The following is a 26,389-nucleotide window of genomic DNA, read 5'->3' on the forward strand; positions in this document are numbered from 1 at the left end:
GAGCGCATGGCTGGCGGTGATGCGTCAACCTATGAACCACGTAGCCCACTTGTAAGTTTAGTTGGTATCTAGGTTACCAGCGTGTTCATGGAGGTGGTGAACGATAGGAAGGCTCTGATACATGTCAGTCCGCCCAGGTGATGGTTTCATCTGGTCCATTGGATGTGGGCTGTTCTTGGCACTTTGAGGGACTAGAAGATAGTTTCCTGTCGCAAGACGTGTCAGATCCAAGGAAACTTTCTTTTTCTTTCTCCTTGGAAACAGATCAACCTGCTGTGCGCATGTGTCTGGGGGATTCTCTTCATCTCATGTTGTTGTTTAGCTGTGGGAGGTGAACTCTGATGCAAGATGCCTAGTCGACATGTCTAGTTGTGCAGTCATTGTCGCATCCAAGAGATAACACTGGATGGTTGGTGAGCAGGGGGGGGATTTGGGGGCTTTAGCATCCCACCAAGGCTGATGGGAGCTTTGACGTCTTTTGACGTCTTTGAACCCTCCCATCCTCATTGATGTAGTGGAGGCTGCAGCCAATGAGGATGTTCTCCAGCCACAGGTTGGGCGAGGCTGAGAAAGGGGACCTTCTCTCGGACCCGCTGAAATTTTCAAGATTGTCGCGATAAGATAGGTCGTCTGCATACCTACCGTGGAAGTTTCGGTTGCTGAAGGACTTTTTCCCCCCCTAACAATACTGCAACAATCGGAGTACGACAACGAAGCTACGGTCACTGCTTTCTGTCGCAGCAACGAATCGGGGACAATCGTCTCCTCCACTGTACATTCCACATTTCGCTTCCCCGAGCAAGAGCAACGACCGCAAACCTACAAGCTCAAAATCTCGACCTGAGACCGCGAACATGGCCTCGGTTCTCGGAAAGCGCAAGGCGCCCTCTGCGTCGACTGCCAAGACGAGCAAGCCCACTGCGACGGCATCAAGCAAGACTGCTGCACCGGCATTGAGAAAGACGAAGAGCGCCGAGGGCCTCAAGAAATCATCCGCCACCGCGACAGCGACGAAGAAGAGGACGACGGCCACCAAGATGACGAAGGCGAGAAAGGCTGAGGAAAAGGACGAAGAGGAGGAGGATACATCCATGCTAGACGCGCAAGAGATTTTCAGACGGCATTTTGAGGCGCAGTTCAAACCAATTGAGGAGAAGAGCGCGCCGAAGCGCAAGAAGAGCAAGGCCAAGGCCGAAGAGGAGGAGGAGGAGGAGGACAGCGCGAGCGGAAGTGACGAGGAGGTTGACGAAGGCGAAGAGGACGTATTTGAGGACGAGGGTGCTGACGGCGAGGAGGGGGAGGGGGAGGAGTGGAGTGGTCTCTCTGGCGACGAGGGTAAGTCAACCCGCTGGGCGTAATGTCCAGAAATGCTATGGAGAAGACCATTGACTAACGAGAGACTCAACAGAAGACGACTACGACGAGGACAGCGACATCCCTTACGACGACATCGACGAGAACCCCGTCATCGAGGTCGTAGACCACACCGAATCCAACGCCCCTCCCGTCGTCAGCATGAGCAAGCGCGAACTCAAGGCCTTCATGGTAACTCCCTCCTTCTCGTCCTCACATCTCGATATCTCACTAACCTCCTCCTCCTCCTCATAGTCCTCCAAACCCCCCTCTCAAACAGACCCCTCCCCAACCTCCCTCACAGCAGCACAACCCCCCGACGACCCAGACGACGAAAACGACAAGTCCATGCTCGCAAACGACCTCGCCCTCCAACGCCTCCTCTCCGAATCCCACCTCCTCGCCCGCCACGCCGTCTCCCCCTTCTCCAACCCGTCCAACGCCGCCTCCAAGTCCTTTTCCGAGGGCAAACTCCGCCAGCGCCAGACGGACCTGCGCACGCGGTCCCTCGCCGGCGCGCAGGGGGTGTCCGGCGTCAAATCGATCTTTGTCCAGGAAAAGATGCCGATGGCGATGCGCAAGGGCATCGTCGCCAGCACGGCCAAGCGCGAGGAGAAGCGCAGGAAGACGGCAAGGGAGAACGGAATCGTGTTGGAGAGGGAGGCGCCCAAGAAGGCGACGAAGAAGGAGAGCGGCGGCGGGGGTAGGTTTGGACAGAGGGGCCTTGATGGGCTTGATGTTGGAAGGATGAGGGGCGCTGAGCTGAGGTTGAGCGAGAGGGATGTTCGGAATATCGAGGGCGGCGGCGGCGGCGGCGGGCGCGGTGGTGGACGTGCAGGTCGGGGCGGAAGGGGAGGGAGAGGTGGTGGTGGTGGTGGTAGAGGAGGCCGCGGGAGGAGGTAGACTGATCATCTACCATGCCGCAAGACTCCCGAGCCCTTATATACCTACAGTAATAGGTGCCTCGCGTTCGCAGCGGCTCATAGTCTTTCTCAAGGCAGTAGATCTGAAAGAGACAAGGCTTTACGCAAATTGTTTGTTCTCCGTCCATAATGCTCAAATGCTTACAGGTAACTGGGTCTCAATACATGTCCACTTGCTGGCACGGACAAACCTCCTCATCTCAAGTCCGTCTTAGTCCCCACAACTTGAGAGCATTAGTCACATTCGAGAACACATCACTGGCAAGGAACCGGACTTGGAAAAGTGAATCAACATTCGAGACTCTGCTTGTTGTTTCGTGGCAACCCCTGTCAAGCAATCAAAGGAATGCTCGGCAGTCTTCTCCCCCTGGTATCATCTGGCCTTCTGGCGAGTGTTCTTTTCTCAACTATGCCTCTCCAGCACAAAGGAAAAAGAAACAAACTATATATACATGTGCGAGTCGTTTCTCTTCTTCGCATATCGACCCTAAGCTCATGCATAAAAATCTCCCTTTTCGACGGGTACTTTCAAACGTCGAGATCTTCCCAGTCTCTCCGTACGTACCTCTATGTGTGCGAGTTTCCTTTTTGGTGTCTGAGACCGTCGACCAGACTCGATGCTGAACACATGAAACTGAAAATGAAATAAAAAATTCGCCCGGAGCCAGAGGAGCAATTGTCCAGTCGCTAACGCGTGCCGAAATCCATCTTCTGGATGGATGAAGAAAAAAGAAAAAGCCCCTAACCCATTCCGAACCTTTGTCATAGCCATGCCGCCCTCTAAGTAACACCGTGTCGAAGGAAACGTAACTCCAGTCATAACGAGAGCCGAAGCTCGTGAGGTGTCGTCTCTCACATGATGGCGCTCGCGTTCACTGCCGGTTGGCTGATGGTCATCGGCATGCTGAGCGTCTGCAAGCTGTTGAACGATTGCGCCATGCCGTTCGATGTCGGCGGTGTCGAGCCGTTGGCAACACCGTTGAGCGAAGCGGTGACGTAGGCGTTCTCGGAGTTGGGCGATGCCTCCTCGAGGGAACCCAGCTGGTCCTCGCCAGAGTACTCTTCCTCCTCCTCGCCGGAGAAGTTGAGAGCAGCCTCGCCGTTCTCACCACGGTCATGAGTACGCTTGTGTCTGTTGAAACATCAAAGTCAGTCCATGCTATGCGACGAGGTGGGTTCCCCCCTAAAACTTGGTGGCTGCGTAGTGATGATGATGAAGTCTGTGTTGTGGCGCGGCGGTTTGGACGTTGGTTTTCATCGCTTGGGGTCTCGCTCCACATTACATCTTTCTTGACAAAGGAAATGACAAAGGAAATGAGATGAAGGAAAGTTGGGGCATACTGTGCTAGGTTGTCTGATCTGGAGAATGCCTTGCTACAATAAGGGCAGATGTAGGGTCTTTCTTGTGTATGTGTTCTCACGTGTCTGGAGGTTTGGTCAGATTTCAGGCAGGTCGTTTTTTTTTGGTTGATCACAAATAGAATCGAGTCTGGTTCTTACCTCTTGAGGTGCTCTAATCTCTTGAAGAGACGACCACACGTGGGAATAGGGCAGGAGTGGGACTTCTGGGGGTAGGGACCAAGTTCCATGACAGTCGCGGAGCGGGCTCTGCGAACGACACCGTTGGGGCCCTGCATGCCAGGCCGGGGAGCGCCGTTCATAGAACCATCACCGGACATATCATCGTGTTGGAGGTGGGAGTAGTCTTGCTGCTGGAGGGACATGGGGTTGAGAGCGGGGCTGCCCTCGACAGTGGACAGCGGAGTGCCGTGCCGGGACAGGTCCAGCATCTCCTTGTGCTGCTGGCTTACCATGGACATGGCGGAGCTGCTGTAGGCAAGGCCGGGCGGGGAGTTGTCTGCAGATTCGTCGCCTTCAGCCACAGGACCGACGGATGCAGAGACCGACCGCCGGAGATCCGAGGGTCTGTGCTGCTGTTGGTGTTGTTGGTGCTGCTGTTGCTGAGCGGCAGCCTGTGCCTGCGCTTGGGCAGTGGCAGCGGCAATGGCTGACATTGACGGCGGGATGGATGAACGCCGTCTCCTCTGCTTGTAGGTGGGGGATCCTTCAATGACGGAGTAGACGTTGTTTGAACCATAGGCTCTCGAGAACTGAGGGCCGGCGAGGTTGGAGGGGGGAAGCTGGATCATGCCGTTGAGACCGTTGACGTTGCCGCCCATGTGGTCGGGGATGGCGGTGTACAGGCCGGTCTCCTCGTTGGCGATGTAGGCGGGCTCGGCGGCCATGCCCAAGGCCTGCTGGGGAGGTGTAATGGGCTCGAAGGAGATTCCGCGGTTGCTGTAGTCCTCGTACTGAGAAGAGACGAATGACGGGGCGGGAGAGTACTCGAGGCCGTAGGCGGGCATCGAAGCGTGTCTCTGGTGACCCTGGGTGATGGGAACACCGTTCTGGTTGTACTGGACGCGAGCGAAATCGGGTTCCCTCTTGACCATCTGCTGGGGAGGCATCTGCTGAGGCATGCCCATCGCTCCGTAGGGCACCATTGACTCCATGCCATCCTGCATAGGAGCAACTGATTGAGGAATCATTTGCGGGGGCGGCATGTTGTCCATGGGTCTCATGATCGGCGAGGTGGATTGGGACTGAGAGAAGGTGACCTGCTGGGCGTTGAAAGACGAGGAGTTGGCCTGCTGGGCCTTGGTGAGCTGCTCATAGAGCGACTGGGACGAGTCGTACTGGAATGACAGAGCAGGCTCGCTAACGGCGACGGTGGTGGCCTCCTGCCCCATCTTCTCGCGCTTCAGATCACGCTCGAGAGCGTCGAGGAAGAGTCTGTCGTGGGGTACGCTGTACCAGTAGAAGACCTTCTGCTTCTTTTGTGTGCGAATGCAGTTGTTCTTGTAGAGGAAGTCGAGGAAGGGGCTCTTGGGCTCCTCGAGCGATGCATCGGTTCCCGACTTCAGGTTTCTCAAGTCGGAGAAGATGCCCTCCTCGAACTTCTTAGAGTTCTTCACTGGCCGGCCGAAAGCCTGAAATCTGAAGGACAGGCATCTGACGATGTCGGTTCCGGAGATGTGGAAGAGGTTGTTCCAGAGAACGCAAGAGACGTACTCGCCCGTGGGAAGGAGAAATCTGCGGATGTACTGATCGGGTTGCCAATCAACAGGAGCAGAAATGAGGAAGTATTTCACTGGGAGACGAGTCAATTGAGATCTTTGAGAATTACCGATTCAATTTCGACTTACGGTTGTCAACCTGTTGCAAAGCGACCTGGGCGTCGTGAGGCAACGCCTGCTGGGCCTCGGTGCTCAGCATGAAGGTCTCTGGCTTTTGGGGGGCCATGCCCGCGGCGGCATGTTGTGAGTACATGCTGTCAAATTCGTTGTGATGGGGGTTGACGACGGGTGTCGGTCGCGTCTGACCGGTTCGAGAGCGAGGTCGCGCGGGTGATTCGCCTAGGCAGGATTGCGGAGGTGACGAAGAGTCAAAGAAATGGTGTGTTCGTTTGCGAGACGGAGATCCGCAAAGCTGATTGAAGGCGCTGCCCTGGTTGGATGAGCCCGGTAATGGGATCGTTGCTAGTTTTCTTTTTGATTGATTTTTTGAGACTTAAATCGAGTCCAGCCCGGGAGGAAATAACGTTTTGTGTTGGCACAACTGTAGACCACAGGACCCAAACTCGACCTCAAGCGAATGATGGGTGATTTCGGCTACGCAGATCAAGACCGTCAAGGTGCTGATATTGTTGATGATGGGTGATTTGGTGTTAATCGGCGCCTTCGGTCTCGGAGTGGAACCTTGGGGTCGAATGAATTAGGGGTCGTTGGTGGAAGACGGTGCGTCAATGGCAAAACAAGAAGGTAGAAAAAGCTCGACGAAGGGACCCTGCGCAGGAACTGGAACTGGTTGGCGACTAGACGTGCTTGGTGCTTGCTGGCGCGATGCGATTCGCGATGATGGACAAGCGTGCGACGGGCAATGTCTGAAGTGTCGATGGGCGGGATGATGTGCCTCGGGGGTGGTCAGTCCTGATGAGATGGCAAGAGAAACGGGGGGTGGGAGGTATGTGCGGCTCCGACGAGGAGAGAAGGGGAAGAAGGAGGAGGGAAGTAGAGGGAGAGAATGGAAAAGAGAGATGGGAAGAAAAGAAGAGTCTTGTAAAAAAGAGATATCAGAAGAGTTTGGGAATGGGAGGATGGTCTGGGGGTTTAATGATTTTGGACGGGGTGAGAAAGGGAGAAGGAAGAGAGAAGGTCAGGTCCCCAGCAGGCCAAGGTCAAGCGAAGTGGTTCTTGGGTACGGAGTATGCTGGGTGCTGGGTGCTGGTGCGTGTGGTGGTGCGTGGTGTACGTGGTGTGCGTGGTGCGCGGTACCTTGGGCCTGGGGGGGAGGGGGGCATGGAAAGGAGGAGCAAGGTAGGTAGGAAGGAGGAGGAAGACGAGGAGGAAGTGGGTGAGAAGGTCTGGTCTGGTCTGGTCTGGGTCTGGCGCGGGATTGGACTTTTGGGGCCCTTGCCTTGGGTTTGGGTAGGTAGGTACCTTGGAGAAGGTACTTGGGAGTGGGAGTAAAGAGAGCGGCGGCAGCGGCAGTAGGTAGGTACCTGCACTAGGTACTAAGGTATGGTAGCAGCGCGCGTGGGCGTCGGGTAGGCGTGCGGCGGATGGGAGTGAACCAAATGGTGGCAGCCGATGAGTAGAAGGAAGGCCAAGGGGGGGCAAGAGGACGAGGAGGAGAGACTGAGAGCGCAGAAGGACCCGACTTACTTGGTACAGAGTGACTGAGTTGACTGACTGGTGACTGGACCGTCGAGCGGGTTCAGGGTGAGCAGAGCAGAGCGAAAGGAGGGCAGAGAGAGAGCAAAGACGCAGCCGGGTGGACGAGGGGGGAGGGTGTTTAAGAAAAAAAGGAAGGGGGAGGGGGGTGTGAAAGTTGGGTGGAGAGGGGAGAGAGAAGTCAAGGAGGAGGGAGGACGAGCGAGGAAGCAGGGCCCGGTACCTTGCTGCGGTACCTGGACCGGCGGGAAGAGAAACAGAGCAGCAGGACTGAGAGTGAGAATGAGAATGAGAGTGAGAGTGAGAGAATCCATGTCCACCCGTCCATTCATCCATCCACAACCACCACGAACCCAGCACCAGGCCCGGTTAGGTCAGACAAGGGTAGCGTGAGTGGAAAGACAACAAGTCGAGAAGTCAAGAGCGAAAGTGGGCTAGCACCCAGACCTTCTGACTGAGAGGAGGAGGCGGTCATGATGGTGGGATGGATACGGAGAGACCTTGGAACTGGGGACCTGATTGGGACTGTCCAAGTGGACATACTCCCAGGATTAGGACCATGGACGATGGCGGAACAGGGGTGTGGGAGTGGACGGGTGTGGATGAGATTTGTGGAGGATGAGAGAGAGAGAAAGAAGGCGAGAGACTAGGTCAGGTCTTGGACACACACACGCACACACGCTGGACCTGGACTAGGAGCACAAGGAAAAGCGGAGGAGAATGTCAATGAGGGCGAGAGACCGCGGCGCCCGCGCACACACGCACACAATCGCTCTGTCTGCCTACCTGTCTACGGCACTGGTCAGATACCTACACCTTCACATACACGCGAGGCCAGAGTGTGAGAGTAAGAGAAAATGAGAGACAACGACAACGGGTCTAGGCTTAGCGGGCGAAAAGACGAGTGAAGGGGGCATGAGGATGCAGAAAGACTAGCAAAAAAGCAAGTCAAGCAAGCAAGGTACGGATACCATTACCTGCTTACCTATCCGATACCTGTCTTGCCATTGGGTTGTCTTTTTCTTGTCTCGGACTTGCTATGCGTGGGTGAAGTTGAGTTGGGACAAGCCAGGGGTGTCCCGCGGTTTAACATGCCTACACATGTATGTGTATCCCGCACGCCGGCACAACAATAACAACAACCGGGGACGGCTGGTGTTATTGTTGACATTCATCAGTCTCGTCCCTTCTCGTCTTGTACATAGTATACTGTGTAATGCGCGTGATCATGGCAGTCGGAGTTGCAGGTTCCTGCATGTAATCCAGCAGTGTGGGACATTCTTTTTAATCAAGAGCAATAAAACTGCAGAAAAGTCAACTCGCCAGACTGACGGGAACTCGGGTATATGCTATAAGTCGGCATGAAGAGGCTGCTATTGACCGTTGCACTCCTTGCAAGCGATTAGTCACTTTGGGTGGCTCTCAGGCGTTCTCGTGTACTTTGTACGGAGTGCTAAGGTGGGATGAAGCGTGGCTGTGGGGAACAGCGCTAGGTGCTCGTCTTTTGGTGGATAGCTATCAACTGAGTGAGTCCGGTGTCTCTTGTCTATCCCGTACTCAACTCTCTCTACCATGCGTCGCGGCAAAGCTTTGGTATTGTACGACAGTAATCATGTGGTAGCGCTCATGGTTCCTGGTGGTTCCTGGCCCGGCCTTTCTAGTGCCTATTGCTTGTACAGATATCGCTGCTGACAAAAACTTGTCGGAACGGTACTTTACTACTAGCAGCCAACGACGGGAATCGTAGATAGACGTAAGCTAGACGCAGGTCCAGGTCATAGACTAGTCCGCTGCTGCCAACTAGAACAGGGAGCCCTCGTTGCCGTTCCTGTGTGTGTGGTGAGTATATACAAATCCCCATACAGAAGCATCATGAGATCATGTTCCTTTTGTTCCTGACATGCCGTCCCTGTTCCTGTCTGTCCCTGTTCTAGGAGGAGAAGTCAAAGTCGAAGCCCATACTGCTAGGGAAACTGTACCATACGGGGTGGCCACCACGGCACCACCAGATGGAGGGGAGAGAAAGCGTGCGGAAGTACCAACCGGGGGTGCCCAGGGAATCTTTGTGGATCGCCGATTGGCCGGACCTGGAATTAGCCTTTGCTCCCGCCAGGCGGCCAGGCGGCCACAGAGAGACTTTAGAGTGAGAGTTGAGAGACAAGAGAAAGATGGCCGCTGCTAATCCGGACGGTTTTCTTTCTTTCCCGCTCCCAAGTGTCTGTCTCTTAGCCCCATCTGACGAAATTCCAGGCCCCGTCGTTCTCGCTTGGCCGCTGTAGGAAAAGAGTCTCTATCTGGAGCTCTGTACACTATCCGTAGTCACTTTTGAAATAGGGAGAAGAGAGATAGAGATAGAGTGTGAAAGAAGGACGGCGCGCCGCGCCAGGCCAGGCCCCCCCGCGGGGGAGGCAGGTGTGATGGAGAAAAGGCAAAGGCTTTCGCAATCGGCATAGCTTTGGCTGATAGCCTGATAGGTTGGTTCTTCTTCTTCTTTCATCTCTCTTCACCTCTTCTTCTCTTCCTTTTGCGCACGGGGCATCTGGGCGGAAAGTGTATGTATGTAGGGTACAGAAAAAAGTAAGGGGTGGCGGATGAGAGGTGACGAGAGTTGAGTTGAGTTTAGTTGTACCAGGGGTGAACCACTTTCAAAGTCTCTCTCGCTTGCAACCGGTAAAGCGGCCCCGAGACAATGTATCTGCCAAATGTCTCTCTTCCGTCCCTCTGTACCTCTCGTTCTCTATTTGTCTATCTAACCCGTTCTAAGATCATGGATCTAGTTGAGTTGGTCCAGGATAGGGAATTGCATCTTGCAGAAACGAGAGAAGGACGATTTACTACGGACCACCTAGGTATGTAGACAAGAAGCCCCGGACAAGCAGGCCCCAGTTGCCGGCAAGCTCGTGTGTCCACAAAGCAATATCGCTACATACCGCTTACAAGGCACAACGGCGCCCCCAAGCGAGTAAAAACTAAGGTGTCGTGTTAAGCACCTAGGATAATACGTATAGCGGGATGCAGAGCACCGCAGTCCGCACCGCGTAGCGAAGGGGGACATTACAGGAAACCCATCAACCGCCGACAGAGCGGACGGCAACAACACTGACTGGCTTTGGCAGCGACAGCGACACTGACACTGACACTGACATTGGCTCCCACTCGCGCTCGCTGTCTGTCCCTTGCCTGCGCTCGCGCCTCTTGCGGCTTTCTCGCGTTGACTAAAGAAAGAGGAGGAGGAGGAGGAGAAAGTCTCGCGCTCTCACTCTCGCTCAACGCGCTGAGCCAAGTCAGTTAGATGGTCAGACAAGTCTCGCGCGGCCCTTCGCTCTAGGCCCTAGAGTCTTCGATGACTGTCTGCGTCTGGTGGTTCTCCATAGCCGCACAATGCACATGTAAAGTCACTGTCAGTGGCAGTCCCTGCGTAACAAGTCCCCCCTCCACCATCTCTCTCCCTCTCCCTCCAACGACCCAACCCAACCCACTAACATGCTGGACCTCGCATGTCATTGATGCCGACAACCTTGCTCTGCTTCCTGTCAGGGCTTCCCTTCCGCCAGGGGGGGCGACATGCGGACATCGTCCACGGCGCCCATGAACGGCAGTGGTCCATTTCGATGGGCATCAGTGGGTTTGGTTCCAGTTGGTCCCTTGGCCTTGGCCAACAGGAAGACCGGATTCTTCTGTTGTCGTCAGGGATGGTGGACAGAGGACAATGCTCTTCTGTCTCTGTCTCTCTCTTGCACAAAAAACGAAGTCTTGTCTCTTTACTCCTTGTGCTGTGCTCTGCTCTCTCTGCTCAAGGGACCCGGCCAGAATTCTCCAGGATATTCATCAAAAACAGGCAGTCAACGGCCGGCGCAAGGCAAGGCTAACCATCTCCACTGCCCTTTCTCGGGATTAATATGCGCATCCCCCTCCTCCGTAAAAGGCCCCGAGATGTCTAGCAGTAGATCCCCCCTTAAGTCCCCATCGTGTTCTGCTGGGCCCCCCGTCGTGGTAGTGTATGTACTGGGCGGACGGCGGCATGCCGTGACAGAACGCTCTCTGAGCTTGTTCTCCAAAGGTTAAAAAACCCGGGCGCCGGACCTAATCTCGATAGTCCAGGGGAATCTCATTTCCATCCCGGTGCCGATATGCCCATCATCGATTTCTGTGGCGGGATTCCGTATGTGGTCATTACGCTTGCACCGTTGAACTTTACCATGGCCCGTTTTCCCCCGTCCTTGACATTTTGCCCACGCAAGACCCAGAAAATGCAGTGAAGGGCATCAAATCTTGAAGAAAAAAATTATTCGTGCCATTGGGTCGCGCGCCCAAACCCTGGGCTGGGATGCAACTTTTGGCGCCATCCATGATCCCCACACCCCGTCAAGAGGGTGTGCCGATAGAGTTTCCTGCTAACAATGCCAGGCACACAGGACCGGAGCAAGGATTCTGGTTTTCGGTGAACGGGCTTCCTTTGGAGGGGAACACCATCATCCATGGCATGGAATCGAAAAACTGGGGAATGAAGAAGGAGATAATGTACGGATACGCTCTAGAAGAAAAATCAGTCGACAGCGGCGAGCGGAGGTTTTTTTTCTCGCATTTATTCTCTGGGAAGATCTTCTGCCTTTACGCGGGCAACTCTACCCTAGAAGAGGTCTAATTCGCATGTACTCCGTACTGCCGTTCTTTCGTCATTGCCTGTTGGAAAATTTCCGCCCGGCTTGCTTGCTGTCTGCTTTGGCAGTGTATTTCTTCCCCCAGCGGTGAATCTAACGGGACCGAAAAATGCAGTGCGAATTCAGAAAGCTTGGTTGCTCTGGGCCCTGGCCAAAATGCTTCTTCCCCCATCCCACCATTATCGATTAACTCCTGTTCAAGATCCAGTAGTGACAAGATTCTCGATTTGCTATGGTGATCCCGTTGAAGATGCTTGGCTAGCGGCGTCTGGCGGTTGATGAGACGGTCAACTTTCGTCGTTAGTCTCAGGCCACTGATTGGTGTCTTTTCCAGAGGTGGCTTGAATTGGGCTGGTTCATATCTTCATGCTACAACCACGAATACCGGTCCAAAGAACCCCCCAAGCAAAACCACAAGATACAATTCCCCTGATGGGTGGTCGCACTGGCTAGGATGGATCGTGCTGGGGAAGCATGTACTCAAGTCATTGTATTCTCACACAACGCGCGGGACGCTGGAGGAGGGGCAGCAAGAAGAAAAGATCCGGCCGCGTGCGAGACCTGAGCGTTGTGCGCTTCAGCATCGTTGGTTTTTTTAGAACGAAGTACCTACATCAGCGGGAGACAATTCTGGGCGACCGTCTGCTGCTGAAAGGCCGTCCGTGAGGCCCTGTCATGGATAACCCCATGTTCTACTATTGACAAGGTCTTTGGTTCTACCCTTCTGGGTATGGGTCGTTTGGCTGCGGGTGCAGGAAGGTAGACAAGGAACGGCACCAGAAAATTAAAATAAAAAATGGCAATACTTCAATATGTGCTCTCTATTAATGGGCAGCAACAACAAGTGGCCCGGAACTACAGTTACATTGACTCTCTTCCCATCGTACGTCTAGAACCGACCCGTCCGCACAAGTCGAAACAGACGCAGCTTGCTTGTTCTACTTACCACGCCGCAAGCAACCGGCTATTGAACGAGGATCTGACGAATCTCTGAATCATGATTGAGAGACCCATGCTGTTGGTCTAGGACACTTGTGCCCCCCCCCCCCCGTCCCCAGAAACAATCAATGGTTCGCCGCGGCGGACCTTGTCCGGATCGTATCCTTTTTCGTGATTGTTTGTGACGACGGCAACGGCCGTGTCTGTGTGTGTGTGACGAACCAGCAGTGCCAAAGACAATGGGCGAAGGGTTTGCCAGAAGGGAGCAAGACATGTGGATCCGGTCTCTCAGCCATGCAGGAACGGAAAATGAGGCGTCGTCGGAGACAGCGGAGAGAAAGCTGACGAAAAAGGCCGGCAACAATGTTGGGATAAGACTCTAGACTAAGAGAGACCTGGAGGTCAGGGCGTAGCCAAACTCTGGATAAGTCGACTTGTCGGGATTTGACATATTTTATGCACAGCTGTCTGACAGAGTATACTCATATACTGCAGGCCAACCAGACAAGTCATCGCATCTCGCGAACTCTCCCATTGTCTTCCGCGAACCGGAGCAGGCCAGGTCCTTGCAGCGGGGCCGTCCGGCTCCCAGATGGTCTTTGCAGAGCAAGATCCGGAGCCGTGTCTCTTACTTGCATGTTGCATTGGGTTGGATGTCCGGTGAAATGAAGCCTTCTTCTTCAGCACGATCAAAAGAGGAAGAGAGAAGCAAGACCAGAACCGGCCCAGGGGTGTTGACGGAGCAAAGGATGAAGAGGGAAAAGAAGGTTTAGGCAGGCCTGCTAGAGAACGGTAATGCATGTCCCATGGCTATCGTGCAGGTCATCAGCAACAAGACGTGAGGAGACTGCCCAATAATCTCCACATGCAATATCGCTTGTTTTGGGGGTCCAGCAGCAGCTCCAGCTCCACGAGTGACTTTTCGCGTTTTGCTCGGAATGCAATGGATGCAATGGCTGCAATAGTTGACACATCGCTGCCATTATTTCGTAAGATTGCCTTCTCCTGAGCACTTGCACGAGGACGGACGAATACGCCGCAGCGGCCGACGACAGCACCGGTAAGGTTCGCTCAGTCCGAGCACTCTGGTAGTTTAATGAGACAAGTCCACTACGAGTTGAAAGCTGTCTCTTGGAACATCAAGACGCGCAGCTCGGACGGCCGTGGCTGACTGACTGCCAAAGCCATGTACTTGCAGCAGGAAAGACCGTTGAGGCTGCGAGGAGGAGAACTACAATTCGTGAAAGTAGACGCCGCGACGCCAATAGTCAGTGGGTAAAAAAGGTCGTAGGGTCGTCGTCGAAAGCCTGTGCAACAACGTGGCTCTCGACTTGGGGCACATCGGATATGCTCCCTTTCTCGACAAGCGTCGATTTCGCGACGAAGGGTACTGGATAAGTTCGGCTCGTCATCTCATCGAGAGGCTCGTGTTGTGCCCCTGAAAGAATGCAGAGCGCGCCTTTTTCCGATGTGACGCTGTTGCCATCAGCTGAGGGTCGAAATGCAGGTCCGAGTCCCTGGGCAGTGAAGTCGGTGACAGTAGCGGCCGATGGATCGGCAGGCTTATCGAGTACGTTGATATGGCGCAGGAAAGTACCCGTAGACTCAGAGACTGTACAGATAGTGTAGGTATTCACGGTATTGTACGAAAGCAACTTGCTTTGCCTGCCAGCTGCCACAAGCACGCTCGGACCGTCACAGCTCCCGGTCGTGGAGAACATCAACCGTTGGAAGCGAGCCGTTGATGGGATGTGTCGTGGGCTTCAGACACGCTGCATTCCTCGTCAAGACTCAAGCTCCAGAGTCAAGACCCTATAACGTTGTTTCCAGCCTTGTCTTCTGGTCACACGGAGACGGAGTGGTCCGCGGCCGCATTTGTCTGAGTGTGAGAGAGACAAAGGAGATTGATAAGTCCAAGACAGTGGAGGCCGTCACGCTTTAGCGTAGTTAGCCATCACCAGATTGCATTCAGAACAACGCACCTTTTCATCTCAGTCCATTCCCGGCCAGTATGATGGGATGCCATAGCATACATGCGACAATAGGCCAGCGAGGGACTGCGGCATCTCAGCAAATTTCGTACATAGCTCGCCAATGGTCGCCCTCCGAATGTGATCGTGCGCGTAGCCAGTGTCGTGCGGCCTGCCGCGGTTCTGGGTGAAAAAGGTACGAATCGACAGAGAAAGCGAGAGCCATGCAGGAAGGTCGGAACAAAGTGGATGACGCGAGAAAGAAGCTAGGGCCACTAGCCAAGCCAGAAGTTGACTGGCTAGCAAAGATGTGGAGTGGGGATCGGGTAGTTTTCTGCCCTAAATGTTAGGCAAAGGTCACCTCTAAGAAAGCGCTGCAGTACGTACTCTGCTTATGTCCACTTTGGAAACTGCGTGTCGCTGCCGCAGAATTGCTGGCAGGGCCCTGCCAACTGTGAAACTTGCCTGGCGCATTGCTTCAGAAATCAGCTTTGGCTACCAAAATCAAGCGCTAATCCGCTTATAGTATCGTCCCTTTATCAAAGTTGCAACTGCAACCACTGCCCCCCTTTCGCTTATCTCACGCCCCTCCAACTCGCGTGCCTCTCTCGCCAGGAACGCTTGCTTTCATCGAGTCACGACGTCCCGCCAGCCCGACCTACCTATCACACTACACCGCGTACAGCGAAGATCAGAATCGCCCAACACGGGATGATTCGCTGCCGCGAGCTACGATGTAGACCAAAGAAGTGTCCGGCAACACTGGTGGTGGCTTTGGCCCTCCGTCGTGCCAGGATTCATTGGACGGCCTTACACCAATTGGGGCGATATGCCTTCAGGCTTTCCGAATAACCTCTCGACAATATCACAGGCTGACAGGCCAGGTTTTGCGGCCAAATGGCGCTCGTCCCCTCAGCAGCTTTCATGCACATCACTCTACACTTTTATACTGGTCCACGATTTTCGCTTCGCCTGCATGCTCTACGTTAGTCTCCCTACGACTGCACCTGCTGGTTACTGTTGAAATGGTCACCACTCACAATGACTGGGCAGTCAAAGTATGCTCCGGCTGCGCCATCATTTATCCGCACGGTTCTCTGTGTTCTTCCCAGCATCTGCACGGTGTCGTCAACGGGGTCGCTTGAATCGTGTCTTGATATTGAACTGAGTGACTGACTAGGAACAGAACACGATTTCGGCCATGTGGAGAATATCGGGCTCCAGAGCCATCCCGTTTTCGACTCTTGCCATCCGATCCGGGCCAAGGCCTCAATACCTGACCGTTACGGTGGCCTTACGGAACACCGTCCTCACTTTCTGCTCAGTGCGGACATGAACTCGATAGAGTGGACCTTTCGGGGATTAAACCGACATCATCCTTCGTACGGGACCAACAAAAACAAGAACTCGGTAATGCGATACTCTTTGCTCGTTTTCTTTCAGAATCGCTGCAGTCGGTTCCACAAAGCTGCGATCCGCCGCGAAGGAGGGCAAAGGCCGCCTTCGATATGGATCCAGGATGGGCAGGTTCATGGCCCATGGGTCAAGTCGGGAGCAAGACACGACGTTGGAATGGAGGCGACGGCCGAACCTCGGACGGCAGCGCTGTGCCTCTCTATGCAAGGTACGAGATCTCAAGCATCAGCCTGCGGTCCTGCACTGCTCTTGACAAGACGGCAAACCGGCCTTGTTGCGCGGTGGAGGGAGCCGTCGGCGGGATGTTGTTCATGGATGATGGACCATGGTTGTGGCTGTTTGATCATCCTGCCAGAATGCGACGCACGCTACCCCGAGCTTTCTGAAACTCCAAGCCAGCAGATGCCAGCTGCACGTCGCCTGCCTCACGCCTGAACACCCTCCCCCGCCGAGTACGCAGTATTCGTACACTAATCGCTGTGTAGACTCGTAGCTTTCGCCTTTGTCTTCGGCGTGGGCGAGGATAATGGTTGTATGGTTGCTAAGTTCCTGACAAGGCAAGCCCACGCTAGAACTAGGTCGAGGTCCGGGTCCGGGTCTTGAGAAGACGGCGACCAGCTTTCCCACCTCGCCTGATCGTCCCGCTACCCTGGCCGACTTCAGTGCGTTCGGTCAGGATGGGAGAGTTCATGTTGACCGCTGTCGACCTCCCGCACGGCCAGGCATCACCCGCTTGTCTGGGAACTGTCGTCTATCGCCCTCCCTTCCCTTCAGCACGAGTTGCACTCCATCCCTCTACCGCCCGTACCCGTACTCTGTACTCCGTACATGCCACGGTGAAGAGAGGTCGTTCAGGTGATGGAATTCACGGTTCGGGGTCCCGGACTGGGGTTGAACTCGGGCAAGCGATGAGGACGGAGACACGGCCTAAATAGGAAGCTCTTCCGCTGGGTCGAATGCCATGATACCATCTGCAAAGCCCCTCCGTAATCTTAAATGTTTACCGTCTTCTGCATTCTTGGTGGTAGCGGCAAACAAAAGAGGGGCATCGGGAAGCTTTGGAAGAATCAACGACGATCATTCTCCCCCTGACAGGTGCATCCTGTCCCGCGCGGACAGCATCGTGAGACTTTCGTCAACGGAGAATGCGGTGACGGGGATAAGGCAAGCCAGGCAAGGGAAGTTCGGCCGGGATGCGTGCCGCTTCTGGACTGCGCATAGGCCATTTCCTAAGCTGGCCGTCACATTCATGTCCTTGGGAAGCTGGGACGAAATGGACGAATCAGTCGAGTTATTCAGTCGAGTTACTGAGGCAATCGTTGCCTGCTGCTATTTTGAGTCTCCAAGCGGTCCCAAGTTTGTCGAAGCTCGGCCGTCGCAAGAAGCCCAAAACAAGCGCTCTCAAGTTCCAATGCTGGTGCGAACACGGGTAGAGCAACTTGTAAGCGATTCAGGTCCCCAGTAGCTGGGTATCCGTACGCTGCGCACGCGGCACAAGGTTGTTGATGTCCACTCTTTTTCGAAAAAAGACATCATGTGGGAAAAGAGAAGCAGAGACTCAGACTCGAGATTCAGAGACAAAGCGTAACGCCTGAGGAATGCGGTAAAATGGATTCGTCTCCACCAAACAAACCACTGACGGAGCTTTTTTTTGCTTCGGGCGTGGAGTACCAAGCACTAAGCAACATCTATCCGTTGAGGAAAGAATGGTGATCAAGTCTAGACCCCTCGAGGCCGGGATGCTGGATTAGTATCATTCGTCATATCATGGGCCTGTTTGACCAGTGAGCGACCCAAGCATGCTCATGGATCACACACATACACACACACACACACATACACACACACACACACACACACACACACAATGGGCCAAGCACCAGCAAGCGGAAAAAGGAAGAGGAGCGTGATGCCGTGGTCACTCAAAGTGAGGCCCTTGGGGCCCAGCGTCTGTCGGGATACTGCCAGTCGGGTTCTGCTGACTGATGCCGTGTGGGCAGCTGTGGGCAGTTTCAGAAATGGACCCTGGTGGATTCGGCCTAAGCTTAAGCCGCAGAAGCCAATGATATTCCTGAAGAGCTTGCCCTGTAGGCGCTAGGAGCATCTCAGCCTTTTCATTGGTTCCCTCAGATTCATTCCATGATGTTCAAGTGGGGCGTCCCGTTCTCGCTCCCACCTCACCTGCCCCTCCCCTGCCTGTCTGCTCTTGTCCTGTCCTGCCTGCCTGCGCTTGCTGCCAGCTGCCGCCCCTCTCCCAGCGTTTGGCCTGGTCTCCTTCCCGTCCCACCTCCAGACCACACCAAGCACCACACACCACACACACATATCCCGTCTACTCCGTACCCAACCACCAACGTACTCCATATACCACTTGCGCATGCACACGACCAATCCGCCCACGCTTACCCTTACTCGCATCACACTGGTCAACATGGGCCAGAAATAGCTTTTGCTTTTTTGAGATCACTGCCCATTCATCTGGGAATCGTTGCACGGCACATGCGGGAGTGAGATCGGGTCGCAGAACCTTCGGCCGCCTCGCCCCAGTACAGTGTGCGCCTGGCGGCTGCTGAGATTACCTGCGAGCCTTTCACCTCGACCATGGTCCATCTCGGCTTCACACCGCATCAGCAGATCTCCTATTTTATTCTCTCTCCTCATCATCCCGCCTAGCTCGCGCGGGGCTCCGGCCGCCAGCAGGTCGAGGTCCTTGCCGCCGGCACAGTATTCGTGGTCGAGGAAACAGGAATAGAAACATCCCAGCCGACCAAAGTGATGTGCTCGCCTACCTGCATGGACTTGGGACATCATACATGGAAACATTGCCCTCCTTGCTACCAGGCTTGACCGTGATGGGGATGGGCATTCGTCTGGCAATGGCACGCTACGAGGAACGACTCCAGCCATGAGATGAAACTTGAACCTCCGAGAAGGAGCGTGAGAGACGAGGATCTGGGTATATCGGCAGTCGACCTAGCTGGGGCCTCGGCGACCTCGCGCTACCGTCGTCCTTTATTTCTCCGGCGGCGGCTGGTCGACGGTAGCCGTCACTCGCCACCACCGGCCTACCTGCCGCTCACCTGTCAAATCTGCACAATAATTCCCGACCATTGTGGGTGAGTTCCACCAGCCTACAGGCTACTGCAAAGGAAAAAGAGACTTTCTTCGGACTTTTACCACAGGGCCCGTTGCGTTCTTCACAACCTGGCTGACACCGGCCATGACGACTGACTGCGGTTCAGAGAAGCAGATACGAATACATCTGACCAACTTCACCCTTGAACTCGAAAAGCATGTCGAGTTCCCTGGATCCGGTTCAGTGGAGATGGGAAAGGCTACCAAACTCAGAGCAACTCTGAAACGACAGGGAAGGGACGGCCGATCTTCCTCGCCTCGCTGAGTCGACGAAACATGACATTTTCGACGTCGACTTGTCCTCGACCCGCGTCGTGGCTGGTGGTAGTGGTGGTGGTGGTGGGCATCCACGATTACCTCAGGGACACTGGCGCCCAGCAGCCGTGCCGGCCGCGCTCCCCCATGGCGAAGTATGATTCGTGCATGAACCAGCCAGTACGGTGTGGTTCTCTCTCCCTAATCCCTATCCGCACCAGCTGCGGTGACGGCGGAGAAGAAGTGTAAACGATGCGACAGCAGCATGCACCCAGCCATCTATTTCCACCGCGGTTTCCATCAACAAGTTTCCCCCACCCTCGATACAACAATGGCTAGTTCTCTTTGCGCAAACTACGGGCAGAAGCTCGTGTTGATGTCAACCCGCAGGCCTTCTCCAGTTTTCCCTGCAACCGGCGGGCTTACCCACAGGGCTTCGCCGCTTTCCTAGCTTTCCTAGGTGGTCTGGAAGGGTGCAAGTGTGCTTGGAGCCAATGTTGTGCAGCACCCGAAACACGGTGAGAGGGGCGGTTTTCAGGTACATGAAACACGGGCGACGACTTTCTAGGGACATGTCACATCGTCTTCCAGAACGACTTGAGGCAGCGATCGGCCGTTTATGTCAGCTTTGAACATGCTCGCTCAGCTCTTGAAGGTTGCTAAACGAAGGGATCTCCCCAGCAAGGCTGGGCCTGGACAACCGCACTTGCGTTCAACCCACAGTCCCTTTGCAGGGTATCTCTCGTTGGTGCGTTCCGGTTGGCTCAACTGAGGTCCGACACCTCTCATGGAATCCATACTATCAACAACCAGAAGCTGCCAAAGTGGCTGTTCCAAGCATGTCTTCCTTCGACGGGCTCCGCTGTCACGGATCCTGATGATGGGAACGGACGGTCGACCGGGAGATCTAGAGTACACGGACTGGTGCTTCTTTTCTCCTATACTCGAGCCTCGCGAGCTTCGAAAGACACGGAGACAGACAGCTAGACAAGCATCTGTGGCTTGCCTGACTGCGCTTGATCCCGTATGATCTAGCTATGACGTTCCGCTATATATTCTTCTCGAATCATGCTAGTCGCCAGCCTTGTCCTCTCGTGTACATGCGGTGTGCGGACGCCGTCGACCCCGTACCCGGAGCAAAGACCCGGAACAATATCATATCGCCGACCTCTAGATGCGGACGAGGCAATAACTGACCAATGCAAGCTCCCAACTTGGATAGACGGGACCTAGTTTACTAGGTGCTCTTTTTTTGGCCTTACCTCAAACTTGACGGCTTCTGCCATCGAGTCTTTTACCCATACCTCCTTCACCTCTACCGCCCACCGCTCTTGTTTCATATCGCCATGCTCGTTTCGCTGCCTAGCAGTCCCATGAACACAAAGATCTGTGCCAGGGCCAATCCGATTCCCACCTCCCGCCCACGCACCGTCCTTCTCTTTTCAGTCCTCGTCCGAAGCGATAAACACCAGAGTCTGGTCGGTTTCTGCACAGCATGGATGGCGCACACCTTCACCCACTCTGGCGATGTGCTTTGACGCCGTGCCCGAGTTGCACAGGTACCACTCGGGCAGATGTCTGAAACATTGACAGACGAGATATCCAGTCTTTCTCGTAACTAACAGATGTTCTGCTTCTCTGCCTCTCTCTGGCGCCCATTGTCGTCCCCACCATCAGCCGCCACTGCGTCGCCTTCACTTGCCCTCGTGGGCATGCCATGCCACATGCCTCGACTGCTTTAGTCCGCGTCTGTGGACGAGGAAGCGCCGACATAGCCTCTCAAGCTGCATGGAATCCTTCCATCTCTCTCCATCTCGCAACCGAGCTTTGCCTCTGTAGCCGGTTGTTCCTACCCGTCTGCCCGTCGTCCGCCCTTCTCAGGTAAATCGTGAGATCCCGTCATGTCAGATCCTGCCTGCCACGGCCACACTAACCACAACCTTCCCAAACGAACTGCTGCGGCTACTGAACTGACAAGTCGGCATCAAGCCTGCCTGACCTTGCCAACTATCTGGGCAAACGTTCCTCCCGCTTTCCGCCACAGACCACAGGTGTGTCCCCTAACCGCCTCGAACAACCATGATCTTCCCAGATCCCCATCACAGCTGGACTGCTCTCCCCTCCCTCGGCGTCGCCCCGCCGATGGACCCCTGGACCAAGAGATCGACTCCTGAAACTGCAGTCTTCGTCCGTCTGCGAATGCTATTGGTGTATGCCACCCTGAGGCATAAAGATCTGGTAGGCGCTCAGACTTGGGACACCGGCCGGAGGCAAGGAAGGGCCTCCCTCGCGTCGGGTTGACTCGTTGGTCCCCTGGAAAAAGCAGAAAAAAGAACAAGAAGGCTACCTTGTTGGTCAGCGGCGGGCGTCTCCTCCGACTGGTTGATTGGGGGCGGGTGACTTTTTTCAACCCATGGTGTTGAAGAAGGAGAAGTCCAGCAAGTCGCATTGCTACGGAGCTCTCTTCCCTGCACGTGGCGTTCCGTGAACTCTCGAGGGGAAGGTTTGCCGAGTCTTTCATGCCCTCGACGCTTGGCGCCGGCAAGGCTAGGTCGATCACCAGGGTTGAAGGGGGAAACCAACTCTTTTGGGGGCGAAGGAACCTGGGAAAGCTGGGAAGCAGATAGAATAGATGGTACTCAGGCCATGGTTACCTGTGCTACTTTGCCATTCGGTCTTGTAACCGAGGGATGATTTGGGAGTGGCCAGTGGCGACGGGGAGAGGCGAAGGGGCAACCTATCTACGGATAGATACCCTTCGATGTCTGAAGACGTCTAGCTGGAGTATTACGACAGCCGTCGACGGCCCTGGTCCATGATATTCAGCAGATCTATCTCGCCGCCTCTTGTCCGTTCCTCTAGCCGGTACGGTCCTGCTCGCGGTACCGATGACATTGACTATACGCGGGCGGCGAGCGTCACTCACTTCCCTCGGTTCGGACGGGGGACCCTCCATCATCCCCGGGTATAGCTTCTCAGCATGACTCTAGAACGCATAATGAACCTGCCTTGTCTTTTCATATACACAGCATGCTGGCTTCCGCTTTGCTCGGTAGTGGGCCGCCTTCCCCCCGGCGGCTCTGCCTGCCGTTATGTGCGAGGGCCCCAGATTCATGGGGAGAGAGTATGCCCGGATGTTGTACGGAGAGAATCAGATCACACGGCGAGTCGTGAACGCGTGGAAAAGCACCGCGTGGTGGTACGTGGGGTTTGATTGACGGGAAAGGGCGGCTGCGGGACGCCTTTGCCTGTTTCTGGCAAATGTACCGGGCGAGGAATATAGATAGAGAAAATGGAGTATCCGTGACGGGGTCAATATGCTGCCACTTGCGCGCCGGCAATGTCTTCTCTTTTTGCTTGGCTTGACCCGAATCGGCGGGATTGTAAAAGAGTTCCAGTTCCATATCATTGTCCGCAATGTGCCGTGTGTTCGGCCCTTGGCCTTGTGTGATCTACAAGATTTAAAGTTTAAAATCTCGTGCTTCTAGAATCTTTTCTTGCAAAAGCCAGCAAATGGCATTTCTCTCGGGACGAAAATGGGCGAGAGAGATTAGGCGAGAGTTGTGACTGACTCTTGTGTCTTCTTTCGGGTCCTCGTCACGGGTGGTGGTGTTGTTGTTTCCCCCCTTGACTTGCCTTGGCTTGTCAAAGTTTCTCGCACGCTCTGGTGACGGGACCACCGTGCGTGACCTGCCTCAAAGCTGGCCAGCCTCTCACCATCCTATTATGCTGTTCTTGTTGTTGTTGTTTTCAGCTGGAGTGAGGCGGACTGACCGAACTGACTGTCCCCGTGCGGAAGGAGATGGAGGGGAGGGAGGGTTGAGGAAAGGAGTGCAACTCGCCCCAAATCGGTTGCTCGATAAACTTTCTTTGTTGGGGTTGCGTGGTCGGATGGGGGTACTACGCATATGCCCGTGGGAAAAGCCCGGATCTCTCTTTCTTCTGCAGTGTAGACCATTTCCTCTCTTTTGGTTCCTTGTTTTATTTCAGATGTCAAAAGTTGGGTTTGGTTTGGCTGAAGTGGGCAACGTAGTTTGAGCACTGGACGTGTAGTACGTACGTACGTGTGTACATGTGTGTTTGGTGAGTTTGACTCGGGGTTCCCTTTGGTTGATCTGATGTTGGGCGGACCTTGGATCGGATTGTGGGCGGACGGGCACCCACGCGGTGCAAAGACGGACGGATGAGGGAACGGAGAGGAGAGAGTGGGAGAGAGATGTGTGCGTGAGTGAGAAAAGAGTTCGCGGGTCTGGGGTGGCCCGTCCGTCCGGATTGGGCTTTTTGCCCACGCGGCTTCCGAGTCCGAGGTGAGCCGAGTTATCGACTGACTTGATGTGTCCCGCGTGGGCAACGAACTCGGGCCCGGGAAGGCGAGAAAGATTTTGTTCCCTTAGTCAGTTGAAGGGTGTTGCGGTTCGTTGAGAGGAAAAGGATATCTGCGTGGCGAATAGCTGTCAAGCAACTTAGAACAACAGAGAGTAGCACGGGCAGTTTCCTTTCTCGTCTCGGAGAGGACCCCGGCAGTGAGCTGATACTTGATGGGTTGAATGACTCTTGCATCGATATACATACAATATGACGTTGAGTGTACTTCACAATGACGGCGTTGGCAACGACGACGACGACTTCAATTGCCGAATGGTGTTCTGTGTCAGTTTGCGGCCAACTTTTGTGTTGTCAAATGTCGTGTGGTTGCATGTGTTAGCTGACTTGAGCTGAGGATTTGACTCGTGAAGAGCCTCTCGGTCTGTCGATCATGTTCAGTTGCGGTTGATGTCAGAAGACTCGATATCCTTGGAAGATTGCACTTGATATCGAAGAGGGGGCATTTACGTAGGTTCTGCTTTGGGCTCGAAGTCTTACTCCTAATTCATGGTGACCGTTGTTGAGTGGACTGACGGTTTCTTGTTGTGAATGAGGCTCTTGAAGCGGGAAGACATTTCGGTTCAGAAACGTTACCATACTTATTTCTGCCTGAGAGTTACCGAGAATATTTAGGTGTCTATCAAAGGCGTAATGTTTGTAGGAGAAGGTCTCCCGTGTGTAATTTCCATGATCATGTGTTGATGTTGATGATGTTGGAGGCATGTTGAGTTCCACCATCATCAAATGTGCCCTCTTGAAACGTGGATGCGATAGCTAGACAACATGGTATTAATCACTATTCCTCGGCAATCGCTATCGTTACTCAATAGTCTGCTCTGGCGGACACTTTGTGTAATAGCACCCTGACAATCTGCTTCTTCCCCTATTCATTGTTCAACTTGGCCTAACCTATGAAGCAATACTCTAGCTCCATCTATTGAGTGTCAACTCTGCTTCAGAGAGCGACTTTTATTCCTATAATCAGACGAATGCGGGTCTAGACTCTTTTTCTCGCCCACATACACACATTCTCTCTCGCACACCTAACGGTAGTGATTTCGACGGATGCTACGAGCTATATGGAATCTCTCGGCAATGCGAGGTCCCTGCTTGCCTTGAGCCCATGCCGCGAACGAAGACATGTGATTCGAAAAACGCAAGTCTATATAAGAAAAAATCTCGAGATGAGACTTGATGTCTGCATGTACTTACCCGCGGTCTTCTCCGATGGCACAGTTCGTGACTGGCTGACCCGGGCAGCTGCGTCCGAGCTATGCGCGTCTCTATGTCACTACGTCGAGGTAAAGCGTAGGACAGAATGACATGTGGTTTGAGTCTTATCAACGGTCTGGAATAGCTCGGTCGTGTTTGTATGTCATTCGTCAGCAAGATGGAAGGCCTTGGCGAACAAAATGAGGTTTATATGGCAGACTCTTCTGAGGGGTAGATTTCGGCTTGTGGCGAATAGAATGGCATGCAGCGTGATACTCCATAGTTATAGCCTATATTTATTTAAATTCACTGCAGAGTCTTTGATGGCCTTCATTGGGCAAATCAGGCTTCTTTGGAAGTTGATTCATCATGAATTAGAGGTCTTTCAGCCAGACTTGGCTTAGATTTTGGCATCAGGGTTACGAGACCCCTCGTGTTGCCTCTTATAAACAGGTATATTGGTGACAAGTTTCGGATAGAACGGGAACCTGAAGGCTTTTCTTGGTGCGGCTTTGCAGAACATAGACCTGTGGTCAAACATGAGCTTGCCAGCTCACCCTCCAAGAGGGCTCAACTTCGCCGCACCTTTGTTGTATCCATTCCACATGACGCCTTTCAAGTTCAGCAGTGGCATACTGTATGGTCATAGAGATTCATAGCTAAGATATTAACACCAGACATCGGTATGCGAGGCCTACATAGCAACGCTCGGGGTATGAAACAATGCACAAGGAAGCAAAATCAATAGATGCATGGAGGCAGCAGCTGAATGCTACTAGACATCGGTCTGAGTACTAAATGTAAGTTAAATTTGACCTCTTTATGAACGAGAAATATTATCAGGGGAACGTCCGAAGCATCGATGTCTCTTTCAATGCAATGTTGATGGCCGTGACAGCACGACTAACACAGGCAAAGCATTTCATGGATCTGATCAGATATTGCTTCCGAGACCCATATGATTCAATGTAAATATCGAGTGATCTCAAACAAAACCAAAAGCTCCCGAAGACTGTGATAGGAGCTCTTAGAGTTGCTACTCCTTAACAATGGACACACCGCAGACGGTATCAACAAACGTCACCTTGCGTCCACTGAAGGGGTCAGACCTTCCGGGACAACCAGCAGGCGTGATTTTTTTTATAACATGCAAAGCCACATAGTGCTGCTACATGTTCAGGTAAGTTCTCTTCTAGCCAAAGCATACGAGCAAGTCAAAACGTCGTCACCCGCCGCCGCCCTGAACTCCCCACACTAACTCACACATCCAGCATGCTCGTGAATCCACCAAAACTTCAATAACATACAACACCAGGTATTCGCTGGTCGTCACCGACCCAACTACTAATCCGGCCCTCATTGGCTTATCTATGGGAGAGCGGACGGGATCCCGAGTTTTCCAATGGGTATGGTCGTATGTGGTGGTT

The 26,389-nt window shown here is 54.0% G+C and overlaps 8 protein-coding genes across 8 annotated transcripts; 3 read left to right on the plus strand and 5 right to left on the minus strand.

Moving 5' to 3' along the window:
- Nucleotides 1–854: 854 nt before the first annotated feature.
- On the plus strand, nucleotides 855–2,256 carry CCOS01_15407 (uncharacterized protein; the record flags this gene model as incomplete). Its single annotated transcript, XM_060463546.1, has 3 exons — nucleotides 855–1,335; nucleotides 1,409–1,545; nucleotides 1,609–2,256. The coding sequence occupies 3 exons, from the start codon at nucleotides 855–857 to the stop codon at nucleotides 2,254–2,256; spliced, it is 1,266 nt and encodes a 421-aa protein (XP_060306149.1).
- Nucleotides 2,257–3,128: 872 nt separating this feature from the next.
- Nucleotides 3,129–5,813, minus strand: CCOS01_15408 (STE like transcription factor; the record flags this gene model as incomplete). Its single annotated transcript, XM_060463547.1, has 3 exons — nucleotides 3,129–3,408; nucleotides 3,777–5,427; nucleotides 5,483–5,813. Coding segments are annotated over 3 exons (2,262 nt in total), but the record flags the coding sequence as incomplete, so codon positions are not given.
- Nucleotides 5,814–13,877: 8,064 nt separating this feature from the next.
- CCOS01_15409 (uncharacterized protein) lies at nucleotides 13,878–14,644 on the minus strand (the record flags this gene model as incomplete). The annotated part of the gene is made up of 3 exons (XM_060463548.1): nucleotides 13,878–14,221; nucleotides 14,335–14,405; nucleotides 14,592–14,644. The coding sequence occupies 3 exons, from the start codon at nucleotides 14,642–14,644 to the stop codon at nucleotides 13,878–13,880; spliced, it is 468 nt and encodes a 155-aa protein (XP_060306151.1).
- Nucleotides 14,645–15,476: 832 nt separating this feature from the next.
- Nucleotides 15,477–16,430, plus strand: CCOS01_15410 (uncharacterized protein; the record flags this gene model as incomplete). Its single annotated transcript, XM_060463549.1, has 3 exons — nucleotides 15,477–15,564; nucleotides 15,766–16,203; nucleotides 16,351–16,430. The coding sequence occupies 3 exons, from the start codon at nucleotides 15,477–15,479 to the stop codon at nucleotides 16,428–16,430; spliced, it is 606 nt and encodes a 201-aa protein (XP_060306152.1).
- Nucleotides 16,431–18,458: 2,028 nt separating this feature from the next.
- Nucleotides 18,459–19,106, minus strand: CCOS01_15411 (uncharacterized protein; the record flags this gene model as incomplete). Its single annotated transcript, XM_060463550.1, has 2 exons — nucleotides 18,459–18,947; nucleotides 19,065–19,106. The coding sequence occupies 2 exons, from the start codon at nucleotides 19,104–19,106 to the stop codon at nucleotides 18,459–18,461; spliced, it is 531 nt and encodes a 176-aa protein (XP_060306153.1).
- A 233-nt stretch (nucleotides 19,107–19,339) lies between these two features.
- On the minus strand, nucleotides 19,340–19,477 carry CCOS01_15412 (uncharacterized protein; the record flags this gene model as incomplete). Its single annotated transcript, XM_060463551.1, has 1 exon — nucleotides 19,340–19,477. The coding sequence occupies one exon, from the start codon at nucleotides 19,475–19,477 to the stop codon at nucleotides 19,340–19,342; it is 138 nt and encodes a 45-aa protein (XP_060306154.1).
- A 1,625-nt stretch (nucleotides 19,478–21,102) lies between these two features.
- On the plus strand, nucleotides 21,103–21,270 carry CCOS01_15413 (uncharacterized protein; the record flags this gene model as incomplete). The annotated part of the gene is made up of 1 exon (XM_060463552.1): nucleotides 21,103–21,270. The coding sequence occupies one exon, from the start codon at nucleotides 21,103–21,105 to the stop codon at nucleotides 21,268–21,270; it is 168 nt and encodes a 55-aa protein (XP_060306155.1).
- A 99-nt stretch (nucleotides 21,271–21,369) lies between these two features.
- Nucleotides 21,370–21,906, minus strand: CCOS01_15414 (uncharacterized protein; the record flags this gene model as incomplete). Its single annotated transcript, XM_060463553.1, has 1 exon — nucleotides 21,370–21,906. The coding sequence occupies one exon, from the start codon at nucleotides 21,904–21,906 to the stop codon at nucleotides 21,370–21,372; it is 537 nt and encodes a 178-aa protein (XP_060306156.1).
- Between the last annotated feature and the right edge of the window lie 4,483 nt (nucleotides 21,907–26,389).

The sequence above is a fragment of the Colletotrichum costaricense genome (genome assembly GCF_030867565.1).
Source record: "Colletotrichum costaricense strain IMI 309622 chromosome Unknown Scaffold_23.1, whole genome shotgun sequence".
Lineage (NCBI taxonomy): Eukaryota > Fungi > Ascomycota > Sordariomycetes > Glomerellales > Glomerellaceae > Colletotrichum > Colletotrichum costaricense.